The sequence below is a fragment of the Elephantulus edwardii genome, unplaced genomic scaffold, assembly GCF_000299155.1.
Source record: "Elephantulus edwardii isolate Elephantulus edwardi_28Jun2011 unplaced genomic scaffold, EleEdw1.0 scaffold00080, whole genome shotgun sequence".
Classification (NCBI taxonomy): domain Eukaryota; kingdom Metazoa; phylum Chordata; class Mammalia; order Macroscelidea; family Macroscelididae; genus Elephantulus; species Elephantulus edwardii.
In genome coordinates this window covers 6,053,741-6,075,791 of record NW_006399830.1, presented here as the reverse complement: position 1 = coordinate 6,075,791, position 22,051 = coordinate 6,053,741, and the positions used below count along the sequence as shown (strand labels likewise).

The window sequence follows — 22,051 nt, the reverse complement described above, 5'->3', positions numbered from 1 at the left end:
CACAGATATGCACACACCAGTGTCCACTGCTTCCCTCTGCACGTGAAAACAGGATGCGCTAGCTTGCACAGATACACGCACACCAGTGTCCACGGCTGCTTGTTTGTGATAACCACAAGGTGAAAACAACCGAACTGCCCATCAGCAGACAGTTGGAGAGATGGAAAGTAGCCCTCGTATGCGATGGAATGTTGAAAGACCAGAGCCCACTGCTGCCAGGATGATGCCAGCTCCTAGGGATTTGCTATTGGATTTCTGAGACTGTAAATATTTTTCTTTTGATCTTGTTTTAATTTTATTTTTTTAGGCTGCAAATCTTGATGGGAGGAGAGTCCCTATTCTTTTCCTTCAGATTACTAAATCTGGCAGATTTAGTAATGAACCAGGGTTCCTTAATGGAATATTACTCAGCCTAAACAAGAATGCAGCCTTTTATATGGATTACATCTTAACATCAAGAAAACAAAGATCCTTACCATAGGCCAATGGGAAGCATCAAGGTAGATGGAGAAAAGACTGAAGTTGCTGCTCAAATCCACGATCAAGGTTACGTCCTTGGTACCAGCAGTTAGGAAATCAAAAGCTGTGTTATATAGGGAAAATCTGCTGTTAAGGACCTCGTGAGAGTGTTGAAGAGCAACAATGTCAGTCTGAAGACCAAGGTGCACCTGAGCCAAGCATGGTCTTCTCAATTGCTTGCTGTGCATCTGAGAGCTGGACAGTGATTAAGAACGCCAGAAGAAGGGTAGATGTCTTTGAGTTGTGGTGCTGGAGAAGAGTATAGAACGTACCATGGACCACAGGAGAACAAACGAAAAGTGTGTAACCAGCTTGCTTCTTTGAGGCAAGGATTTTGAAACTCGGTCTCATATGTTGGTCATGATAACAGGAGATGCCAGTCATGATATCATGAGAAAGATATCATGATTGGAAGGACAGCGGGTCAGCACAAGAGGAGACCCTGGACGAGATGGATTTGACACAGCAACTGTGTCAATGAGGTCAGATGTGTCAGAGACAGTAAGGTTGGCTCTGGATAGGGCCAGGGTCAGAGCCTTTGTTCATAAGGTCATTACGGATCATAGTTGCCTCGACAGCACATGACAACAACAAAGTAGAATGAAATCCTGATGCATGCCATGACCTGGATGAACCTTGAAAATATTACATAGACACAAAAGGACACATATCGTATGATCCCACTTATAGGAAATATGCAGACGAGACAAGGGGTGCGGGGGCGGTAGAGTCCATGGTGACTTGTACTGCTCACCCAGAAGCTCAGGTCGAATCTACCAGTGGCTCCAAGGGAGAGACGGGCATTCTCCTCCTCTCAAGATTTACAGCCTCAGAAACCAGAGGGAGGGACTCTAGGAGTTGAGACTGACTCAAGGGCAGAGTTGAACTGAATTGAGATGAGGCAAATGCTTTGTTGTTTCTATGCTCCGCTCGGTTGAGCTCTCAGCCATGCCCTGTCTGCGTGTCCTCGTGGTCCGTCACACTCAGGCCCGTCGCTGCAGGCACTGTGCCAGTCCACCTTGCCGAAGGTCCTGCTCTTTCTCGGACCCTCTACCTTTCCCTGCATGATGTCTTTTCCAGTGACCTCTCCTAACAACATGACTAAAACGATGTGAGATGCCATTTCACCATCCCAGCCTTGGTCCTCTGACTGAGGACAGCTTTGTTTTGTTCTCCTAGCAGCTGATGGCGTATTCAGTACTCTTCTCCAACACCACCATTCAAAGGCATCAAGTATCCTTCAGTCTTCTTTATTCGTTGTTTAACTTTCACATGCATACGAAGCAGTTGAAAATACCATGACTTGAGTCAGGCACCTCTTGGTCTTTAAACTGACTTCCTTACTCTTTAGCTCTTTAGAGAGGACCTTGATAGCTGAATAACTGAGTGAAAAGAGGCAGAAATTCACTTGTGGTTACCAGGGCTGAGGAGAAGGGATAGTCGGAGTTTATAGAGAACTGAGTTTCTCTTTGGAATGGCAGTTGGGTGGTGGTTGTTCTTGTGTGATGTCAAGTTGGAATCAACCCATAGCTGACCCCGCAGCGGGTTTTCAGAGGCAATAAATCACATGGGAAAACACTGGCCATCCTTCTCCCAAGGAGCAGCTGGTGGATTTGAACCACGTGCCTATGGGATTGCAGGTAGCTTCTTACCACGAGACCACCAGAACTCCCTGGTGAGTTTCTGTCCAGAGTGATAGTTGTACACACGGTGAATGATACTGCTGGCATTCTCAGGCTTCTGTCTGAGATGGTCTAAGCTATTTATTTCTTAATGTCTGTCCCAGGGAAATGGCTGGATTCTAGGGGCGAGTATTGGGAGGAAGAATTCTTGGGTCCTAATCTAATCACTAGCAGTTAGAAAATCAAAAGACAAATTGCACTGGGAAAATCTACTGTCATGGACCTCTCCAGAGTGCTGAAGAGTAATGATGTCGGTCTAGATACAAAGGTGCACCTAATCCAGGCCATGGTCTTCACAATTACTTGTTATGCTTCATGGAATTGGACAATGACTAAGGATGACAGAAGAAGAATAGATGACTTTGAGTTGTGATGCTGGAGAAGAGTCTTGAACATACCATGGACTGCCAAGAAAACAAGTAGGTCTGTCTTGGAGATTTTGAAACCAAGCCTCTCCTTGGAGGCTAGGATTTTGAAGCTTCACCTCACTTAGTTTGGGCACGTGGCCAGGAGAGATCGATCCCTGGAGAAGGACGTCATGCTCAGCAGAGTGGATGAAAAGTGCAGGAGAGGGAGACGCCAGATGAGATGGATTGATAGAGTGACTAGGGCAATGGGGGCTGGTGCGTCAGATTCAGTGAGACTGGGTCCGGACAGGGAAGAGTTCAGAGCTGCTGTACATAGGGTCACTATGCATCACAGGCGACTCAACCAGTAACATTCTGTGACAGGTTTGGAAGCAGGAGTGGCAACACTTCCTAAACAACGTGCTTCTGGAAACTCCATGAGCTTTGATAAATGTCCATAGTTGTAGAGAGGCTTCAGACCTTTTGTTCACAGGGTCGCTATGAGTCATGCTCGACTCGAAGGCAAACAACAACAACAACAATCTACTCACAGAGAGGAGGCCGAGTGGAACAGTGGTTTAAAAGTTTGGCTGCTAACCAAAAGGACGCAGTTCACACTCACAGCCACTCTGCAAAGGGGAGACACATCAGCCTAGCTCAGCGAAGAGTCAATCCCGGAAATCTGAGGGGCAGTTTTGCTCTGACCCACATGGTCACCGTGGGTTGGAATTGACTTGATGGCAATGATGTTAGGGTTTGTTTGTTTGTTTGTTGTTGTTCTTTCCTTTGGGAATTACCAGAATCCCTTGTGGCACAAATGTTACGTGACTGGCTGCTAACTGAAAGGCTGATGGCCTGAACCCCGAGACCAGCGACTCTGAGGAGAAAGATCCTGGCGTCTGTTTTTGTGAAGGTCACAGCCTTGAACACCGTACGGGACAGTTTGGCTGTCACGGGGTTGTTATGAATCGAAACCTCCTCAATGGTATCCAATAACATCCAGCAACAGTTCTGACTCCTTCATGAACCTGACCAACCCCTTCACCCCTCTGACCTCAGTTTTCTTATCTGTAAAATGGGTAGCAGTCCTGCCATGCCCCACTCATTGACTGTCATTCTGACACTCCAGGAGGAACAAGGCTGTGAAAGCCTCTTGGGAACTGTCGTCCACATCTCTAGGGAGAAAGCACGAGATGGTTCTCCTACAGTGTCCTCGGCCTCCCCTCAGCACGCCACACCCACCATGTGGCTTATGGAGCCGGCCACTGTGTGTGGAGGAGGGTTCCGGTCATTCTGGGGGGCTGTGTGGCTCCCCCGGCCCCTCCCTGTGGCTGCTACCTCCTCTCCAGCATCTTCTTGAACTCGATCCTCATGAGGAAGCCTCGGAGCCGGCACTGAAGCATCGTCATGATCTTGGCCAGGCGCTCATCCCGCATGTCTTCAAGCTTGGCCAGGATGCCTGCCCGGAAGAACACCTGGGGAAGAGACAGCCACTGAGAAAGCCTGGATTTCCCTCCAAGGTGGGGTACTCGGAAGTAACAGAGGCCAGGAAGGTTCTTATAGATTCTTCCATCCCCAGCCCCTCTTCCAACTTAGACCTGAACTCTATGTCATGAGTCAACCTTCATCCAAGCAAGAAATGTAATCACTACCACCGTAGGCACTCCCTCCTTAGAACGCTTGACCACACAAGATCAAGAGGACAGCATTTACCCAGGGATGAAGCTCGGCCGGCAGGCAGGAAGAGGCTAGAAGGATGAATGGAAATGGGAAACACAGGGAAGAAATGGGAAGAGTGCTGCAGCAGTGTGGGGATTGTTGTCAATATCATGGAACAGTATGTGTGTGAATTGCTGAGTGCAAAACTGATCCACTCTGCAAAGTGTCACTCGAATCACCAGAAATGTTACCAGGAATGAAAACCCTCTGGGGCACAGCTCTGCTCTGACCCACTCCCAGTCACTAGAGTTGGAATCAAAGAAAAATGGGCTTATAAACCACTCAGCATGTGGTACATTGTGTGGAAATTCTAGGAAAGGAGACAAACTTGATTTAATAATTTTTTTTTTAGGTTTTAAAGTGCATTGGGGTCAGGGCTGTGAGGGGGGCATGTGGCTGGTGAGCGGCCATAACAGGTCTCCCCAGGAGGAGGACACACAGTGGAGGCAGGGTCTGCCTGCTCTCTGTCCTGCTGCTGAGAGCCCCCCTGGCCCAGCGGGAGCTCAGTCTCCTGGGGATCTGCCAGACCTGAGCTTCTCCACCCTGATGCAGCTTGTCCTCGGTTGGTGACAGCTGTGCCAGAGATGGGGCCCATGACCACAGATATCAGGGTGTGGCCCCAGCGTTGTTCTGCCTCATCCTGTGACATTGGGCATGTCACCTCTATCCCCATCCTCTTAAATTTCCCGTATGTCAAATGTAAGGTGGGGAAAGAGGTGGGCCGGCTGGTCTCCTCGCTTCTGTCCTGCTCCAGCATTCTATGACAGAGGAAACTATGTCACATACACCGGCTTAGACACAGGCAGTGCAGCTGAATTATTAAGGAGGCCAAAGCTATTGGTTCTGGCAGATTCTAGAGTGATGTGATAAATCTGCAAACCTGGAGTGTAAGAAGCAGATCCTGGGGAGTGTTCCCAGGCCCTGGACTCCTGTCCGGCATGGGGTAGTTGGGCAATCAGCGCTTGCCGAGGGACCAGATGTGTGGGGGCTTTGATGAACACCAGCCCAGGGCAGGCTGTGAAGGTGATGCATCTACCTGACTTGTGCACAAGGCTGCCAGAGGCTGGGTTTGCACAAGGCCACACAGAGGGAAAGCCAGCGCTCCTCCTGTGTCACCAGGGCTGTTGTGCTGGGGGCAGCTGAAGTGGACACCCACACACTGTCCTAGCCAGGCCTCACTACCCAAGCAGGGCAGACGGCAACTAAGCCTGGTTCACCAGGGCCAGGCGGTCCCTCTGTGTGTGTCAGCTCCAACTCACCATGGCAGGGACCTCATGCAAGGGTGGGTTGGGTTATGGTAAGTTTATCCCACTGGCCTCTTCCATAAGCCTAGGTCAAATCTAGGACTTGATTCCTATTGCTCTTTTTTTTAAATTTTTATTGTATTATTTTTACATGTACCGCCAAATCAGATCTGACTGGTACAGGAGGAGACTGCCCCCTCCTTCTCCAGCAGAGCATCTGGTGGATTTGAACCGTGTACCTCTGGGATTGCAGTGCAGCATCTTGCCACTAGGCCACCAGAGCTCCCTTCCCATTGCTCTTTTTATTCTGAGAAATTTGAGACGTGCACAGGATTAAGGGGCAGTGGTGGTTCAGTGGCAGAATTGTTGCCCTCCATGCAGAAGACTTGGGTTCGATTCCCAGCTAGTGCCCCTCATGGCCACCTATTGCCCATATCTCAGAGGAGGCTTGCATGTTGCTGTCATGCTAAACGGGCTTGAGAGTAACTTGGATGGACTAGGAAGAAAGGCCTGGTCTTCCACTTCTGAGAACCAGCTAATAAAACCCTGTGGGGTGAGGGATCGTGGAGATGGAGCAGGATCGCGTTTTGTTCTTTTGGATAAGGGGGCATCATGCATCGGGGCCAACTCTACGGCAGCCAACAACAACTACTAGCACGTAGCCTCCATCTGCTGAGTAGCACTCTGTTCTAAGCTGGGGTCTCACACATGTTATTACAAACCACTCTAAAGCCCATGCAAATGGTATTATTGGTTCAGATTTCTCAGAGGAGGAAACCAAGTCCTGAGCAGTGAAGGGACTCACCCAAGACTGAATCTGGTCAATGACCAAGCTGTGAGTCACAGTCTGAGGCTATCTTTTTGGGGCAAAGCTGAGTGGGTATCAAGAGGGAGTGCCCACTGGAGGACCTTACCTTGGTGTGTCCAATCTTGTATTCATTAACATCCAGGTCAATGGACCCAAGCAGGAGCTCGGAGGCCTTCTTGTTGTCCACGAAGCCCTGGGGGATCACGTTGGGGTTCAACACTTGGTACCTGGTGGGAGAAGGGGGGACCAGCAGTTTCTATAGCGTGGGTGGCAGCACTTGGAGTCCACTCACACTGAGAGATAAGATAGCCTTTGAGACAGGGGAGGAGGGAGAGGTGAGCCTGGCAGGAGGCTTTGGGGCAAGCATGACAGTTGGGGAGTGACTGTCAGTGTAGTTGGGGAGCATGGATGGAGTGTTCCTAGAACTGGAAAAGCCTGTAGGGAAGCTCTGGTGGCCTAGTGGCAAGGAGCTGCAACTACAATCCCAGAGGCGCACGGTTCTAATCCACCAGATGCTCTGCCGGGGAAGGAGGGACAATCTCCTCCTGTACCAGTCAGATCTGATTTGACGGTACACTCACACAAAAATAATAAAATTTAAAAAAATAAATAAATAGAACTGGAAAAGCCACAGTCCTTTCCTTCCTGATAAAACTTGGGGTTTAGACCAGGAAAACTGCTTCTCCCCCTAACAGGGCAACCCCCTCTGTGCTCTTGGACAAGTTCTTTCCTCTTTAGGAACTTCAGAGGATTTTGGACAAGGTGACCTCTGATGACCCTGTTCCATCAGTCTAACATCCTCTTCTGTCAGTCTAACATCTATCTTCTTTATCTTAGCAAGTAGAGAACACAGAAGTAAGATGATCCCTATAGGGAGAGTAGTTGGGGTAGGAAGTAGATTGAGATAAGGATTTGGGTGCAGATTTACTTGGAGGTGGCTGTGCGGGGAAGCGAGGCAGGAAAGTCATTTAAAAGTTTGTTATCAAGCCGCTGGTCAGTCACAATGGGAGGACAGCCCTTCTAGGGACCACTAGAGTCAGTGCATACTGCCAATGTAGCTTCTCATCTCAAGTTCACATTCAGTGGTGTCACGTTGGTAGCTTGAAATCAGCTGTGGTGGGAATATTTACTCTATGGATATAGGGAGACTTTGCAACTCAGTGCCTTAAAAGCATAAAAGGCCAGGACCAAGTGGGATTTATGTTGGAAATGTGGAAGTGTTTCAGTGTTATAGAAAATCAGTCAGCTTAGTACACCACATCAGAAGGATAAAGCAAATAAATCACAAATAAATCACTCTATTGATAGAGAAAAAGTATTTGTTAGAACCCAGCCCCTTTCTTATAAAACCCCTAACCTCAGTGTCATTAATCATGAGAGTTCTAAACAAAAACCACACTGAGATACCATTCCACTCCCACTAGGGTGGTTAAGAAAGAAACTCAGAAAATAACAGATGTTGGTGAGGGTGTGGGGAAATTGAAACTGTCCTTGAAAGTTGGGTTGATGTGAGCTAAAGAAGCAGTGAGAAGGGGCGTTAACAGGACACCCATGTGTCTGCTCCAACGTGATGTTGGCTGACAAGCAGGTGGTCCCCCTGTGCCGTGAAGAGGGCACTCGGGGCAGCAGGAGGAAAGCACTCACCTCTGTTTGAACTCTGGGTACTGCAGCCTGTTGGGGAAGCCCTTCCTGCAAATACGGATGCCCTCCAGGACGCCGTTGCAAGCCAGCTGGTGCATGATCAGGTGGGCGTCCACCACACCTGCCAAGAGAGGGCACAGGATGGAGAGTCACTGCTGTGGGACGAGACAGGCCCCTGCTGGCCGCTCAAGGAGGCTGGACTGACTGACCATCCACACCATCCACCTCAGTCTCCTCCCATTGCTGTCCACTGGAGTCCCAGGTCTCCCACAAATCAGCCCAAACCCCAGGGCGCTTCTGGATTTTTTTTTCTGTAATTATATTTTATTAATTTTCATAAACATTTACAGAGATGGCTCTTCTGGATTTGACTTTAGGCTAGAACATGAATTAGTTTTGGGTTCTTTGTGGGGAATATTTTCAGTTTTCTGTTTTGCTTCCATCAGCCTTGGCACTTACAGTCCCCCAAACTCATTGCTTTTGAGCTGAATCTAGCTCGTTAACTGCCATCGAGTCAAGTATGATTCATAGTGACCCGCTGAACAACAGATCTGAACCCTCGAAGGTCAACTTAGTTTAGAACAAACACTACTTATGCAGACCCCAAGCATTCCCTGCAGGGAGACCCATCCCTCTGTGTACCTGATTGCTTGAATTCATTGGGGACAATGCAGCGGACAAAGTGGGGGGCAGTGCTATGAAGGGTGGTCATCAGCTTGTTCAGCTGCTCCTGGGGTGGAGGGAAAGAGAAAGTAAGTGAAATTCAGCCTTGGGGTTACCTGACAGTCATGTCCAGGAGAAGTAATTTATTTAAAATAGAAATTAATTTTAAGTTCTTGAGTTTCTTTTTAAGAGGTCAATGGCCACACGTGGCTAGTGGCTATCATATTGGATGGCACAGAGTGGACCAATATCACAGAAAGTTTTCTAATCTAGCGCTGCTCTCGAAGTTCAGCGACTTGCCCAGAGTGACACTGTTTTACAGGAAGTGGGGCTCCAGGCTGACTCCTTGTAGAATCTGATCATCAGAAGGGACCCTCTGATGACAGTGTTGCAGTCTACACTCCACATACCCTCTTCATGACACCCCTGTTGGGAGCAGGGACCCAGGGGGTTAGCACCCCGACTCACCCTGTAGAAGTTGGAGACTGTCATGAAAGAGGACCCTCTCTTCTGCTTCTTACTGCCAGCTGGGGGAGAGAGAGACAAGGGGGGGGCAGCCCCGGTCAGGGCTCAGTGTCAAAGGAGATGCACCCACCTGTTCCACAGACTCTTCCTGGGGACTTGAGTGTGACCCTCACACAAGGAGAGTGAGGTCTGCCAGGAAGTGGACACATTTGGACTGTGAGGTGTCATCTGGGGAGCACTTGGCTCCTTGGGGAGTGTGTGGACAATACAGGGCTTCTCCTGAGTCATCCTGGTCCAGGGCTCAGTGACAAGCGGCTCCCCTTGTCTGGACAGAAGGAGGAGCCCATGGAGCAGCTGGGGAATCCACACGTTGGGGGTGAATAAGGCTTTGAGAGCAGGGGGAACTTACTGGGGTGCGGATAGTTACCCAAAGGTCAGTGGTTCGAGATCTTCAGTAAAGAAACCCTGTGCACATTTGTGCTCTGCCCTATAAGGTCACTATAAATTGGAATCAGCTGATGGCAGTGGGCTTAGACATTTTTTTGTTTGCTTCTTGTTTTTGACAACGTGGTTAGCAGGTTGACTGCTAGCTGGTGGCTCAAGTCCACAGTGCATTAGAAGGACGTCTCGGTGATTGAACACCCAGCTCACGGCCACCGAGTCAGAAAGGACTCATGGCTGACCCTGTCTTGGGTTTTCAAGGCTGGAAATCGCATGGGAGGACCGTCCAGCTTTATCCGTCTGAGTGGCCAGCAGATTTGAGCGGTCGGTCGTTTGAGTTAGCAATGCGACTTGCTGCAGACGATGCCACCAGAGCTCTCTTCCGAAAACCAGCTCTTCCGTGAAGATCCCCCACCTCTGCAAGCCCCTAGTTTGGCCGGTAAAGCGTACCTGACAGGTGCATGAGTATATTTAGGTCTCTGTGGGTAGTAGTCATCTACTAACCAAAAGGTCGGCTGTTTGAAACAGTTCTCCTGACATACATGGGGTTGCCAGGAGCTAGACTTAATCCAGTGGCAGCTGGTGTACTGGTGAGGTCCACCTGAGCAGACCCCCAAGGCCAGCAGGAGGCTGGGCACAGAAGACCGTGAAAATAAGCATGACGTGTGGAGTTTTCTAAGGCAGCAGTCCGCCACCTACAGGTGATATGGAGTCAGCGACCCATTCAGTGGGTCAGACGCCCACCCAAATCCTCTTGCCCATGCGGACCCTCCACTGGGGTCCCAAGGCTGTAAATCTTAGTGTAAAGAGAGTTCTCTCTCCCATGGAGCAGCTGGTATATTTGAACCAATGACGTTTGGTTAACAGCCCAACATGTAACATGCTGTGCCTCCAGGTCTCTTTAGAAGTTCCCCAAACCAAGAAACAAATAAGCCAAACTCACGACTTTTGAATGAGCCCTGACTTGTGGAAACCCTGGGCCAGTGGGGAGGCACAGGGTTTCTGAGGCTGTGGGGCTTGTATGGGAACTGCCGGGCTCATCTCTCTCCTGCACCGTTGCTGCTGGGTTCAAACAGCTGACCTTTTCTTAACAGATGAATGCTTACCCACAGTGCCACCAGGGCTCCTTAGATATACTCATACATGCATCGAATATGTTTTACCCGCCAGACGAGGAACTTCTGGAGGTTTGGGAGCGCATCGTGTCGCTTTTCCCCAACACTTTCCTTGGATTCTCAACAGTCACAGATGTTTGTTGAATTTGAGTGGGAAGGAGATGAGTCGAAGTCTGAGGCTTTGGGAAAGTGGCTTCTGAGAGCAAAGCATGAGAAAGCACTCTTTGCTCTTAAGGACAAGAGAGGTTGTTTTTGCATTCTGGCCTCTGAAGGGCCCCTCAGGGGGAGACTGGACACACGAGGGGCCAGGCCTACCTGGAGCCTCCTCTTCTTTGAAAAGAAGGGCCAGGAGCGCCAGGGTTGATTTCTGGAACAAGCCCACCACAGTTTCATTCAGGGGGTCCTTGTTTTTCTCCAGCCATCCCGTGATGTTGTAACCCACCTGGAGGGGGACAAACACGAAGGATGAATTTTGGGCCCTGACTCACCATTTTCTATGGCTAGCCCTCCCAATTAAAACTCTTCCCTTCTCTGGGGCTCCTTGGATCAACCTCGGGCCCTATATCTCCAGGCTTCAGTTCTTGTCCCAATGAACTATTGGGTGTCTTGGGGTGCTCTTGGCCCCCATTCTTTGTTGACAGGCTGCCTGAGTCTGCTCCTTGCTTCCCAAGGCATCTTCGTTTGGCCTGTCTGGGATGACCTGTCTCTGAGATTTGTTCTAAGCTGTGCTATGATCTCCTGGGCTATGACCAGACACGACCTCTGGTTGCTGTGTGCCGTAGGGTTGGAATCGACCCACAGCTGACTCTCCATGGGGTTTTCAGAGACAGTGGATTGCACATCTTTCTCCTAAAGAGCAACTAACTGGCGGATTCAAAGTGTGTACCTTTGCGTTGGCAGCACAGTTCCTTACCGCTAAGCACCAGAGCTCCCTCATTACCTCTTAGAGGACTTGTTTTGCTGGTGACAGTGAACCTTCCTCACCCCTGGCTCTTCTTCTACCCAAATGTGCTGCTCCTCTGGGCCCTGCCTTTGCTGCCAGGACCTGGCCATGGCCAGTGGAATCCTGAGGTCTGTCAAGATGTCCTCAGAGGGCATCATGTCTCCCTGTGCAGGAGCACAAACCCCTCTCACCACACTGTGGCATGAATGCCTGGAGGAAGGAGGCTCCACCCTTCCAGAATGTGGGGGCCAGGGTTGCTACACCTGTCGATTTGGTCACATGGCTATCGCAGAGGGACAAAAAGAAAGGATCCTTTCCGATGCTTCTTTCTGGGCACACAGAACCCCGGCAAGTGGGTGGAGTGCCAGAACCTCTGCACTTACTGTCACCTGAGCACAAGACAGACATTTGTCATTCCCCGGTCTAAGGCTAGAGCTGCCTTGGAAATGGAAGTCCCACTGGATCTCGGCTATCCCAGGGCTATAAAAAAATTTCAGTGTGGGGAGCGGAGGGCCTGGAGAAACTGCTACAGTCCTTGAGCCCATCGTTGGCTCAAAATCTCGGCACAGTCCTTGTGAGTGATTCCAATGCTACAGTTGAGAATTCCATAAAATCGTGGCCTGTTCCCCTGTGCAACAGCAGCTTTCCTGAAAGCTCTGTTTTCAGGCTGTTGCTTCCTGCAGCTCACCCCACAGACAACAAATTCTGGTGCTAACAGGGCTGTGGCCACTGATGCCACTCTTGACGTGTCAAGGAAGCCACGCGCACACCTTCTCCACTGGCTGAACAGCGGCCATCCATCTGCCTGTGAATTATTCTGATAGAGCCCCCGTCCTCGCTGCATAACTCTCCCTCTTCCCCAAGGTCTGAGTTTGTCAGGAGTGAAGAGTCACTCCATAGACGTCACCTTGCTGGTTTGGCGGCCACAAGTTGTCCGAGACGAGATTATTTTGCTGGGGAACAGTTAATGGGCTTATGGAAATTTTTTTTCCTTTCTGCAAGCATGGTTACTCCTGCCCAAGCCTGGGGTTCTGATGTCAAAGCAGGGGGTGAGGGGCAGAGTCAGTGGAGTGGGCCCGGAGGGCAGGCCGGACAGCACCAATTGTCCACTGCTCCCAGCCAGCATCCCTGCTGGATTGCTTTGTGATATGGACCTGACACTGCTATATTGTGGCTGGTCCCTCAGTGACACCATTAACTCTAACTGGAAGCAAGAAGCTTCTGGAATAACATGTCAGGAGGGGCCTCCATTGCAGCCAGTGGCCACAGAGGGGCACTGGGGCTGGTACTTACAGTGCCTGCGTAGTGGACGAGCTCGAAGTGGGCCTCGGGCCCCTTGCCCTTGCCCCCTTTGGGTTTGAGGAAGTTGTTGGACTTGCCCAGGTGATTGTCATACAGGGCAGCCTTGAACGTGGCGTCAGTAGCTTTGGGGAAGACACACTGCTCCTCCAGGATGGAGAAGATGCCCATGGGCTAGAAGGGAGGGGAAAAAGCAGGGCATCAGAAGAGGGCATCAGGCAGGACCGAAGAGGCCATGCCAGTGCTGGGTGGGGGGCAGGCCGTCTCAGGCCTCTGGGAGGACCCCTGCTCTCCATGGCCTTGTCTGCTGTGAATGCCATGGCCACCTCAACTTCCAGGAATCTAGTCTCCGGTGGTTCCCACAGGCTCTGTCATGTCTCAAGGGAAGGCTGAGCCGGAAGCGGCCCAAGAGCTCGCTGGTCTCACCCCAGAGAGGCCGAGGACAAGCTCAGCTCTCAGAACAACAGAGAAAACAGTGGCGTCCATCCTCTCAGCAGCTCCTCCTCCTCATCCCTGCTGACCCTCCTGGCCACCCAGGGGCCTCTCCTCGGACCAAGCAGGAAAAGCAACCAAGCCCATTATTGTGGACTTGCTTCTAACTCGTGACAGCTCTCCACCGGTTTCTAAGTCTACGGAGGCGCCGTACAGAAGGACCTGCCTTCTCTCTCAGAGCAGCTGTGGACCAGAACTGCCAACCTTCAGGTTAGCAGCACAGCACAAGCTACCAGAAAAGGATCAAGAAAGGAGCGCAGAGAGGAGGTACATCTGTGGAGGGTCTGGATTTTCAAAGAAAACGGTCTGCAAAAGGGCAGGGCTTTGCTGCAAGGCTCAACCATGAGATTCTGGGGCCTGGCAGGAGGCAGGTGTTTACAGGTGTAGGAGGTGCCTATCTTCCTGGGGTGGAAGGCTCATGGGCTGCAGGGAGGCCCTAGGTGGCCTTGAACGGATTGTCCTGCATGGCTGGCCCCTGGTTGTGCCTCCAAGACAAGACCAACTCTCATTTATTAACTTTTCATCTTGAGATAATTTTAGGCTTTCAACAATATTGCCAAAATCGTGCAAAGAATTCTCACACACACCCTCACCCAGCTTCTCCAAATCTGTCGTAGCCACCATCCAATCATGAAAATCAGGAAATTAACATTGATTTGTCCCTACGCACAGGCTTCACCCACACCGTCAACTACATTTGACTCAGTGGTTGTGCATTAATTCGGAAGATCACTTGCTAAAACACAGGTGAGGTGTGAGTTTAAGCAAAACTATTCGGGATAGGTGTGTCGGAGGCAATGAGATTGGCACAGGATAGAGCATGGTTTAGTGCTGTTGTACATAGGGTCGCTATGAGTCGCAAACGACTCGACGGCACATAACAACAACAACAACAACAACATTCGAAGACTTGGGTTAGGGCCTAGCTCTGTCCCTCACAGGCCGTGTGGCCTTGGACATGGGACTTTCTTTCTCTGCGCCTCAATGCTTCATCTGTGAAATGAGCCTAGGGATATCCTAGAGATAGTCCAGGTTAATTTCACTATCAAGTAGAAAGCGTGATGTCCTTCTCCAAGGAACAACCATTCTAGAGACATGTAGGGATGGTTAAAGAGAGGAAGACACCCCAGCCAGGCGGGTTGACGCAGTGACTGCGGCAATGGACTTGCGTATTTGTAGGGTCACTATGAGTCATACTCGACATGATGGCTCCTAACAACAATAACAACAACACGCAATGTGCCCAAAATATGCACCACAAAGCTTCACCGCCCTTGCCTCCAGGGAGCAATCCAGCTTCACCTTCTCCAAGACATATCTGTTTGTTCTTAAGCAATTAAGTGGACTATCAGGATGAAAAAGTTTGCAATATTGTGAGAATGTCCAAAATGTGACAGGGATGTGGAATGAGCACCTGCTGTTGTTAAAATGACACTGATAGACTGGCTCAACTGAGGCTTGTCATAGACTTGTAAAAACAAAAAAGAGGTAAATGTGGACGAGGCACAATGTGTATGCAAACCAATTTAAAAAAAGGTGCTAAAAAAAGAAAGAAAGAAATGCAGTATCTGAGAAGCCTACTAGAGAAAGTCAATAAAACAAAGTGCCTGCGTATGAAAAGTCCTCCCCTCCACAGTGTAGGCTCTGATGGACCCGTGGGCTTATGTAAGCTCAAACAACAGCAGCCTTTGCAGTGACTCTTGTACCCATTTTACAGAGGGGGTGGGTAGAGGTTGGACTAAAGGAGCTAAGAAGCCGTGTTGCTGACTGCTCGGTCCCAGGTGCTGTTACCTCCCCGCTGGCCCCAGGGACGTCCCCTCAGGTGTGCCCAGGGCACCATCCAAGCTCTGCCCAAGCTGCTGCGTTACCTTTTCCAGGAGGTCAATGCAGGCCTGCAGGTCAAGGCCAAAGTCAATGAAGACCCACTCGATGCCCTCCCTCTTGTACTCCTCCTGCTCCAGCACGAACATGTGATGGTTGAAGAACTGCTGCAGCTTCTCGTTGGTGAAGTTGATGCACAGCTGCTCAAAGCTGTTGAACTGTGGGGGGCAGTAGAGGGGCAGCAGGAGAAGGAGGGTCAGCCTGGACCCAGAGTCTAGCCACAGCTGAGACAAGTTGCCCAGGCCCCCCAAACCACGGTTGTCAGGTCGATTCTGACTAGGATCACTGTGAGTCGGAATCAACTCAACGGTGGTGAGTGAGTGGAGGGGCCACCCCAGGGTAGAAGCAGGCGAACCTCAAAGATCTCGAAGCCGGCGATGTCCAGCACCCCGATGAAGAACTGCCTCTGCATCTTGGTGTCCAGGGTCTTGTTGATCCTGACCACCAGCCACTTGAACATCTTGTCGTACACGGCCTTGCCCAGGGCGCCGATGGAGTTGTTGCACTGCTCCATGTTCTGGCCCTTCTGCACGAACTCATTGCCCACCTTGACCCGGGGCCTGGTGATGCCCTTCTGCAGCTCCCCGGAATTGAGACCCATGAGGTGGGCGACTTTGTCGGCCACTGAACAGGGGTGGAAAAAAGCTGATGAATGAAAGACAGATGACACCATGGCCAGAGCAAGCCCACCACCTGTGGCTGAGGTGTTGAGAAGGAGACCAGAGGACGGCTCATCTTGCCAGAGAGAAAGCAGAGGGCGGAGGTGGTTTTCCCTCTTGCACCAGGTCAAGGGGCAAAGCAGGGGGTAGGTACTGCTCCCCCAAAGCTCTGCTGAGGTGCTAACCTCTCTGCCTGTGAACATGGTGAGCACGAGCTTGGGTGGAAGTAGGGTCTTTGAAGATGTCATCAGTTATCATGAGGTCATACTGGAGTGGGCTGGTCCTAACCCTCGTCCCCTCTGGGCAGTGCTTAGGAAAGGGGAGTACAGACACTCACAGGAGAGTGAGGGGTATTCATCAGCCAGGGGCCCAGGGAATGCCTAGTGCTATGGAAGGACATACACACAGAGACACAGACACACACAGACACACACACTCTGTCCCTGGGTGGACACAGAGGGAGCACAGCCCTGCTGACCAACGTCCTTGAACGTTCAGCCCCCAGAACTGTTAGACAGCACGTCTCTGTCAAAGCCCCCCTCTGTGGGCTCTTGTCCTCGCAGCCCTGGAGGCCACGACATGTCTCTGGCTCACTATCGCGACTCTCAGGGACACTGCTGTCTGCACAGCCAGGGGGCATCCTGGGCGTGCAGCCTCCGGCAAGACAGGCCTGAGGAAGCCCTGCCTCCAGCACTGGACACTGACCCTCCGTGGTGTCCACTTCAGCTTGCTCTTCTCGGGGCTTCTGCTTGAACTTCATGTTCCCAAAGTGCATGATGCCCCCGGTCAGCTTGTAGACACCCAGCTTCTCCTCGGCGCTGAAACCCAGCACGTCGAATGCGACCTAAGAGGCAAAGAGGAGAGAATGTCAATGAGAAATGCCTGGGTTCCTGTCCTATGCGGCAGAGGCCATGCCAGCCGCTCTGGGGCAAGGTGCAGGCTCTGGAACAAGGTGTGGGGCTCTGGAGCCAGGTCATGGGCTCTGGGGCAAAGTGTGGGCTCTGGAACAAGGTGTGAGCTCTGGAATGAGGTCATGGGCTCTGCAGCAATGTCATGGCCTCTAGAACAAGGTGTGAGCTCTAGAGCAAGGTCGTGGGTCCTAGGGCAAGGCATAAGCTCTAGAACAAAACATGCTCTGGAGCAAGTCTTCAGCTCTGGAGGTCAGACACATTTGAACAGAGGGAGACTTACTTTCCTCCAATAATCTAGATCAGGTGCTGTACAAATTACTGATTTCATTTATCCAATGTATTTGCTAAAAAGGGTTATGGATGACTGTGAGGATTAAGTAAGAATGACAAGCTCAGTAGAAGTCTCATTATTGTGGAGTCCCTGGGTAGTGCAGCTATTAGCACGCAACACTGCCAACCAAAGTGTTCTAGTCTGCATCCTCCCTATTGTGCCCTGGGAGAGAGAGACCTGCCAATCTACTGAGAAGCCAGCCAGGGAAGGCTCTCTGGGGCGCCTCTCACACACACGGGGGGACCAAAGGTCAGGGCTGACTCCACGGCAACTGGCTTGGCGGTGTTATCATTGCTATTCTTTTCATAATACTGGAATTCTTATTATTGATATCCTCTACTTTCTGAACGTTCACTTTCTGCCACTTGAATTTAACAAAGACCTACATCAGTACCTGTTTTGCTAACTGAATGAGATCTGAAGAGGATTTTCACTTTTATGAGAAAAAGGAGAAGAGCAAAACTAGCATTCCATGTTCATTTTACAGGGAGCCCTTAAAGGGGCTGTACGTGTCCCGAGCAGAGAGAGGGGTGTCACCAGGCTCCTTCCCCGGCAGCTGTGCCCCATGTCTCAGCTTCACGACGCCCTGACTGCAGCTGTGTTTGTGCAGGTTAGTGATATTTTAGATTTCGTATCTTATTTCGTGTGACGTGGCAGGTTCTTTCTGGGGTCTAGGAGAAAGAGGGGCAGTCTTTTCCCATTCTTCTCATGCAATTTACTGCCTCTAAAAACCCACTGGCAGGTCAGCTGTGAGTTGGTTCAAATTCAACAGTATATAACAAGAACACTCAAGCATCCCCCCCCCCTCCAATAAATGAAAAACAATTGCTTTTTTACTTTCAGTCATTTCTACTTAGGAAAAGTCTCCTAAGAAACTATACTTTCAGCTAATGTGGGAAGTCTGCTTTGCTAAAGCCATGTAAGCGGTATTGGGGCAGAAGACTCAGGGCTGGGTCTGCTGCCACCTAGAACAGGCGGCCTAGAATAATCCTAACAGACGTCAGGGGTACTCCATGCCAAAAGAGAAGGATAGCGAGTGGCAGTGGGCCCCAAGGGGATGTGCAGGCCACTTCTAGATGGGCTGGGAGGAGAGGTATGACAATTGATGGCCCTTTAAGTGAACAACTGGCTTCAGTTAATTCAGGATAACTCTGTGGGAAAAATCTAGAATGCTCCTGGACACTCCTAGGGACCTCCAGAGCTGGGGGCTGTGCAGAGAGCCTTGGCATTTCTGTCCTGGCCTCCCTCCTTTCTGTTGCCCGCTCGCCCCCACTCACATCTGTGATCTGCAGCTCCTCCCCGTCGTCCATGTTGTCCACCACGGTGACGCCCTGGCTCACCCAGTGGTACTCCTTGGGGTTGGGGACCAGCAGCAGGCTCTCTGCCAAGAGAGGGGAGACGTGTGAGAGCTGCTGGCAGACACTCTTCTCATTATTAGCACCTCTCACAGGTGGGCATGGTGGTGGGCACCATGGGAGTTACAGAGGTGAATGAGAGGGACATCACCGGAGTCGTGGCAGGACCCACGGGGCAGCAGAAGGGAAAAGACACTGCAGGATCTCAGCCATGCTGTCAGTTGCCCCAGCTTGTGACACCTAGCAGGCATCCAATAAATGTATATTATAAATCTTTCATTGTGAGTTGAGTGAAATTTTACAGAGCAAATTGGTTTCCACTCAACACTTCTCCTTTTTGTTTCATGACATTGACTGTGGTCTCCAGGTTGTAGCAGCACTCTTTCCACTCCCTCGCTTTGGTTCGCATTTCCACTCGTACTTGTTTCTTCTCCCTTCCTGCCTTCAGAAAGCTTTATCTCTGGGCAGATGCTGGCCTTTTGATCCCATCCTGTTGATTGTTCTAAAGATTGTGTACCTCCTGGGTGGTGATGTTCACCTTTTCAGCTTGTGTCTCAGTATGTGTTTTCAGATTAATGGATTCTTTTTGCTCGTGACTGGGTTACAGTCTGAGGCAGAAGCTGAAATAAGAACCTCATACTCAGTTGGATATAATACACATGAGGTTACTGTCCCTTTCACAAAGAAATGTGTTCACTCTGATTGTTTTTGGAATGCATACCTCTATTGGTCTGGTTTATTTCTCAACTTGTTTATCTTTTTTTTTCTTTTTCTTCACTTTTTAAAAGGGTGTGAGATAAGAAATATTTCCCTTTCATTTAATTTCTACTAGTGCCTCAGAAGAAAGGCCTGGCAATTGCTTTCACACAATCACAGCCTCGCAAAGTCCTCTGGAGGGTCCTACTCTGCACACGTGGAGTTGTCACGTATCTGAATAGACTCAGTGGCAGTGAACAACAGCAAATAGAGAAAAACTGCAGAGCAGGAAGGAGATTGAGTAGGGAGAGGTGGTCCCTCTGCTTCTGTGTCAGGGAGACAGCAAGGCTTAGCAGGGAGCGAGGTAAACAGAAGCGCTGAGCTCCGTCCTGAGGTGCCACTGCCTCTTATCGCTAACACAGTGCTGTTGAGTCAGTCCACAGCGGCCTGTAGAACAGAGCAGCACTTCCCCGCGGGCTCTCCCGGGCCCTGATCTCTATGGAAGCAGATCGCTTCACTGCTCTTCTGTGAAGAGGCTGGTGAGCTCCAACTGCTGACCTTGAGGTTGATCTCCTTAACCTGATTCTGACTCATGGTAACCCTCTATTGGGTTTCCAAGGCTGTAAATCTTTACAGGTGGACACTGCCTCATCTTTCTCCTGGAGAGCTGCTGGTGGATTTGAACCGCTGACCTTTTGATTAGCACGGTCTGCTCCTGCCACCATGTAGCCACCACTTTGCTGTCCTGATTAATGCCACCTGGGGGACAGGGCACAACCTGTGTGAATAGGTCTTCTGGTACACCAAGAGAAACTAGAAAACAATGTTTTTATGGACGATCTTCCAATTTAAAAATGTCACCCAGGGATTGAAAAGCACACTGTGCGCCATGAAGAAAGTCCACTGGGGCTGGGAAAGGGGACGGATCCACTAGTCTCTGGCTGGGTTATGTTGTTAGGTGCCCTCAAGTCGAGTAAGACACATAGTGACCCGATGAAAACAGATATGAACGCTGTCTTATCCTGTGCCGTCCTCATCCTCTCCGACATACCTGAACCCATGGCTGCAGTCACTGTGTCAATCCATCTGGTTGAAGGTCTTCCTCTCTTTCACTGGCCCTCCACTTTTCTAAGCATGATGTCCCTCTCCAAGGAATAGCCTAGCCTAGCAACATGCCCAAAGTATGTGAGCTGAAGCTTTATCATCTTTGCCTCCGAGGAGCACTCTGGCTGAGACACGTTTGTTGTTCTTTTGACACTTCATGGCTACTCAGTGCTCTTCTCCAACATCGCAGCTCAAAGACCCAAAGGCTGGGTTAAGAGGTGTGTGTTAAGATTGAGTCTTTAGCACCTTCTCTATATTATGTCCAGGACAGTTCTGCCATGGACAGTTGAGCATGTTAGGTCCTGCACAAGGGCCTCTGCTAACCTTAAGGTCATTTGATTCAAGCCCAACCAGCAGCTCTGTGGTAGAAAGATCTGGCAATTTGCTTCTGTAAAGATTTGAGCCAGGGAATCCCTGGGAGGCAGTTGTCTCAGCAGGGGCTGCTATGGTTTACCTGGCAACACCTGCAAGACCAAGTGTGATTGGTGGACTGGCCGGCTGCTGCTGTCTGGCAGAGCCCCCAAGCCAGGCCCACATCTTTACCAGGAGCATCGGGCATCTCACGCCCCCTCCTGAAGTCCCTTGGGTGAAATGGCAAGTGATGGTGTGAGGACGAGGTGTGAGTTGAAGGGAGAGTTCCCTGTGACCCAGTCCCATAACCTCAGAGGGCCACCATCCTTAACAAAGTGGGGGAACTCCATTACTGAGATAAGGGGCAAGCAGAAAGATCCTTACCCACAAGTTCCGGCTTCTTGTTGGAGAGAATCTGGTAGAAAATGTGGTAGCCTCTTTCGGCAGCTTGCTGGGAGATGACCCGAGATTTCTCTAAGAGGTCTGAGAGGAGTAAACAGGGGTGCTGGTGGGTGCAGACCCTTCCCTGCAGGGCAGGCTCGCCCTCCAGGAAGCCCAGGCCCCTTCCCCCTTCAGCCTGCAGACTTGCAGCCTCAGCTGGGGGCGTGGGGAGCCAGGATGAGCAGGGCCTCTGGTCAGGCCACTGTCCTGTGCTCAGACCCGCTGCCACTGTGAGTCTGACTCACGGTGACCCTCCTCAGGGTTTCCCAGTCTCCATGGTGACCCTTCTTGGGGCTGGGGTGGGGGGATTTCTGAGGCTGTAAATCTTAACAGGAGGGGACTACCCACTTGTCTCCCTAGGAGCTGCTGGTGGATTTGAACTGCTAACCTTTCAGGTAGCAGTACCACATGGAACATGTTATGTCACCAGAGTTCCTTGGTTCAACATCCACTTGTTCCATCTTGAGGAGCCCTGATGGTACACTGGTTTAAATGCTCAGCAGCCAGCCCAAAGATAGGCAGTTCGAACCCATCAGCAGCTCCACAGGAGAGAAGTGGTTATTTGGTTCCATCAAGTTCATAACCTTGGAAACCCTAGTGGGCAGTTCCACTCTGTTCTTTGGGATTGTTACATAGGTCAGAATGGTCTTAATAGCTGTTGGTTTGTTTTTGGTGGTTTGGTGCCATTTTGACATTCTTAATATGTTTTAATAAAGGAATTTCCATTTTTATTTTGCGTGAGGCCCGGGACATGATGTCACCGGCACTGCTCAGAAATCCCCTCCCAAAGGGGCCTGACTTACAGCTCTCAATGTCAGCTCCGGCCAGCTTGCCTGTTGTTCCAAAGTGGATTCGGATGAACTTGCCCTGGGAAGGAGTGGGAGGACCCGTGTCATGTTAGATCCGTATGTGGCTGCATTTGCCTGTGGTTACTCATTGTCAGG

The 22,051-nt window shown here is 50.6% G+C and overlaps 1 protein-coding gene across 1 annotated transcript in view; it reads right to left on the bottom strand.

Annotated features, from left to right (window-relative positions):
- The window catches only part of LOC102844354 (myosin-7-like), a 53,713-nt gene that overhangs the window by 22,637 nt on the left and 9,025 nt on the right, over window positions 1–22,051 (bottom strand). Inside the window, exons 7-19 of the mRNA XM_006889634.1 lie at window positions 21,911–21,974; window positions 21,051–21,149; window positions 18,438–18,541; window positions 16,624–16,762; window positions 15,615–15,883; window positions 15,247–15,417; window positions 12,881–13,060; window positions 10,960–11,086; window positions 9,092–9,150; window positions 8,603–8,690; window positions 7,964–8,081; window positions 6,426–6,546; window positions 3,887–4,023 (exon numbers count right to left, since the gene is read on the bottom strand). Of these exons, the coding sequence (XP_006889696.1) occupies window positions 3,887–4,023; window positions 6,426–6,546; window positions 7,964–8,081; window positions 8,603–8,690; window positions 9,092–9,150; window positions 10,960–11,086; window positions 12,881–13,060; window positions 15,247–15,417; window positions 15,615–15,883; window positions 16,624–16,762; window positions 18,438–18,541; window positions 21,051–21,149; window positions 21,911–21,974 (1,676 nt within the window). The remainder of the gene's footprint in view (window positions 1–3,886; window positions 4,024–6,425; window positions 6,547–7,963; window positions 8,082–8,602; window positions 8,691–9,091; window positions 9,151–10,959; window positions 11,087–12,880; window positions 13,061–15,246; window positions 15,418–15,614; window positions 15,884–16,623; window positions 16,763–18,437; window positions 18,542–21,050; window positions 21,150–21,910; window positions 21,975–22,051) is intronic.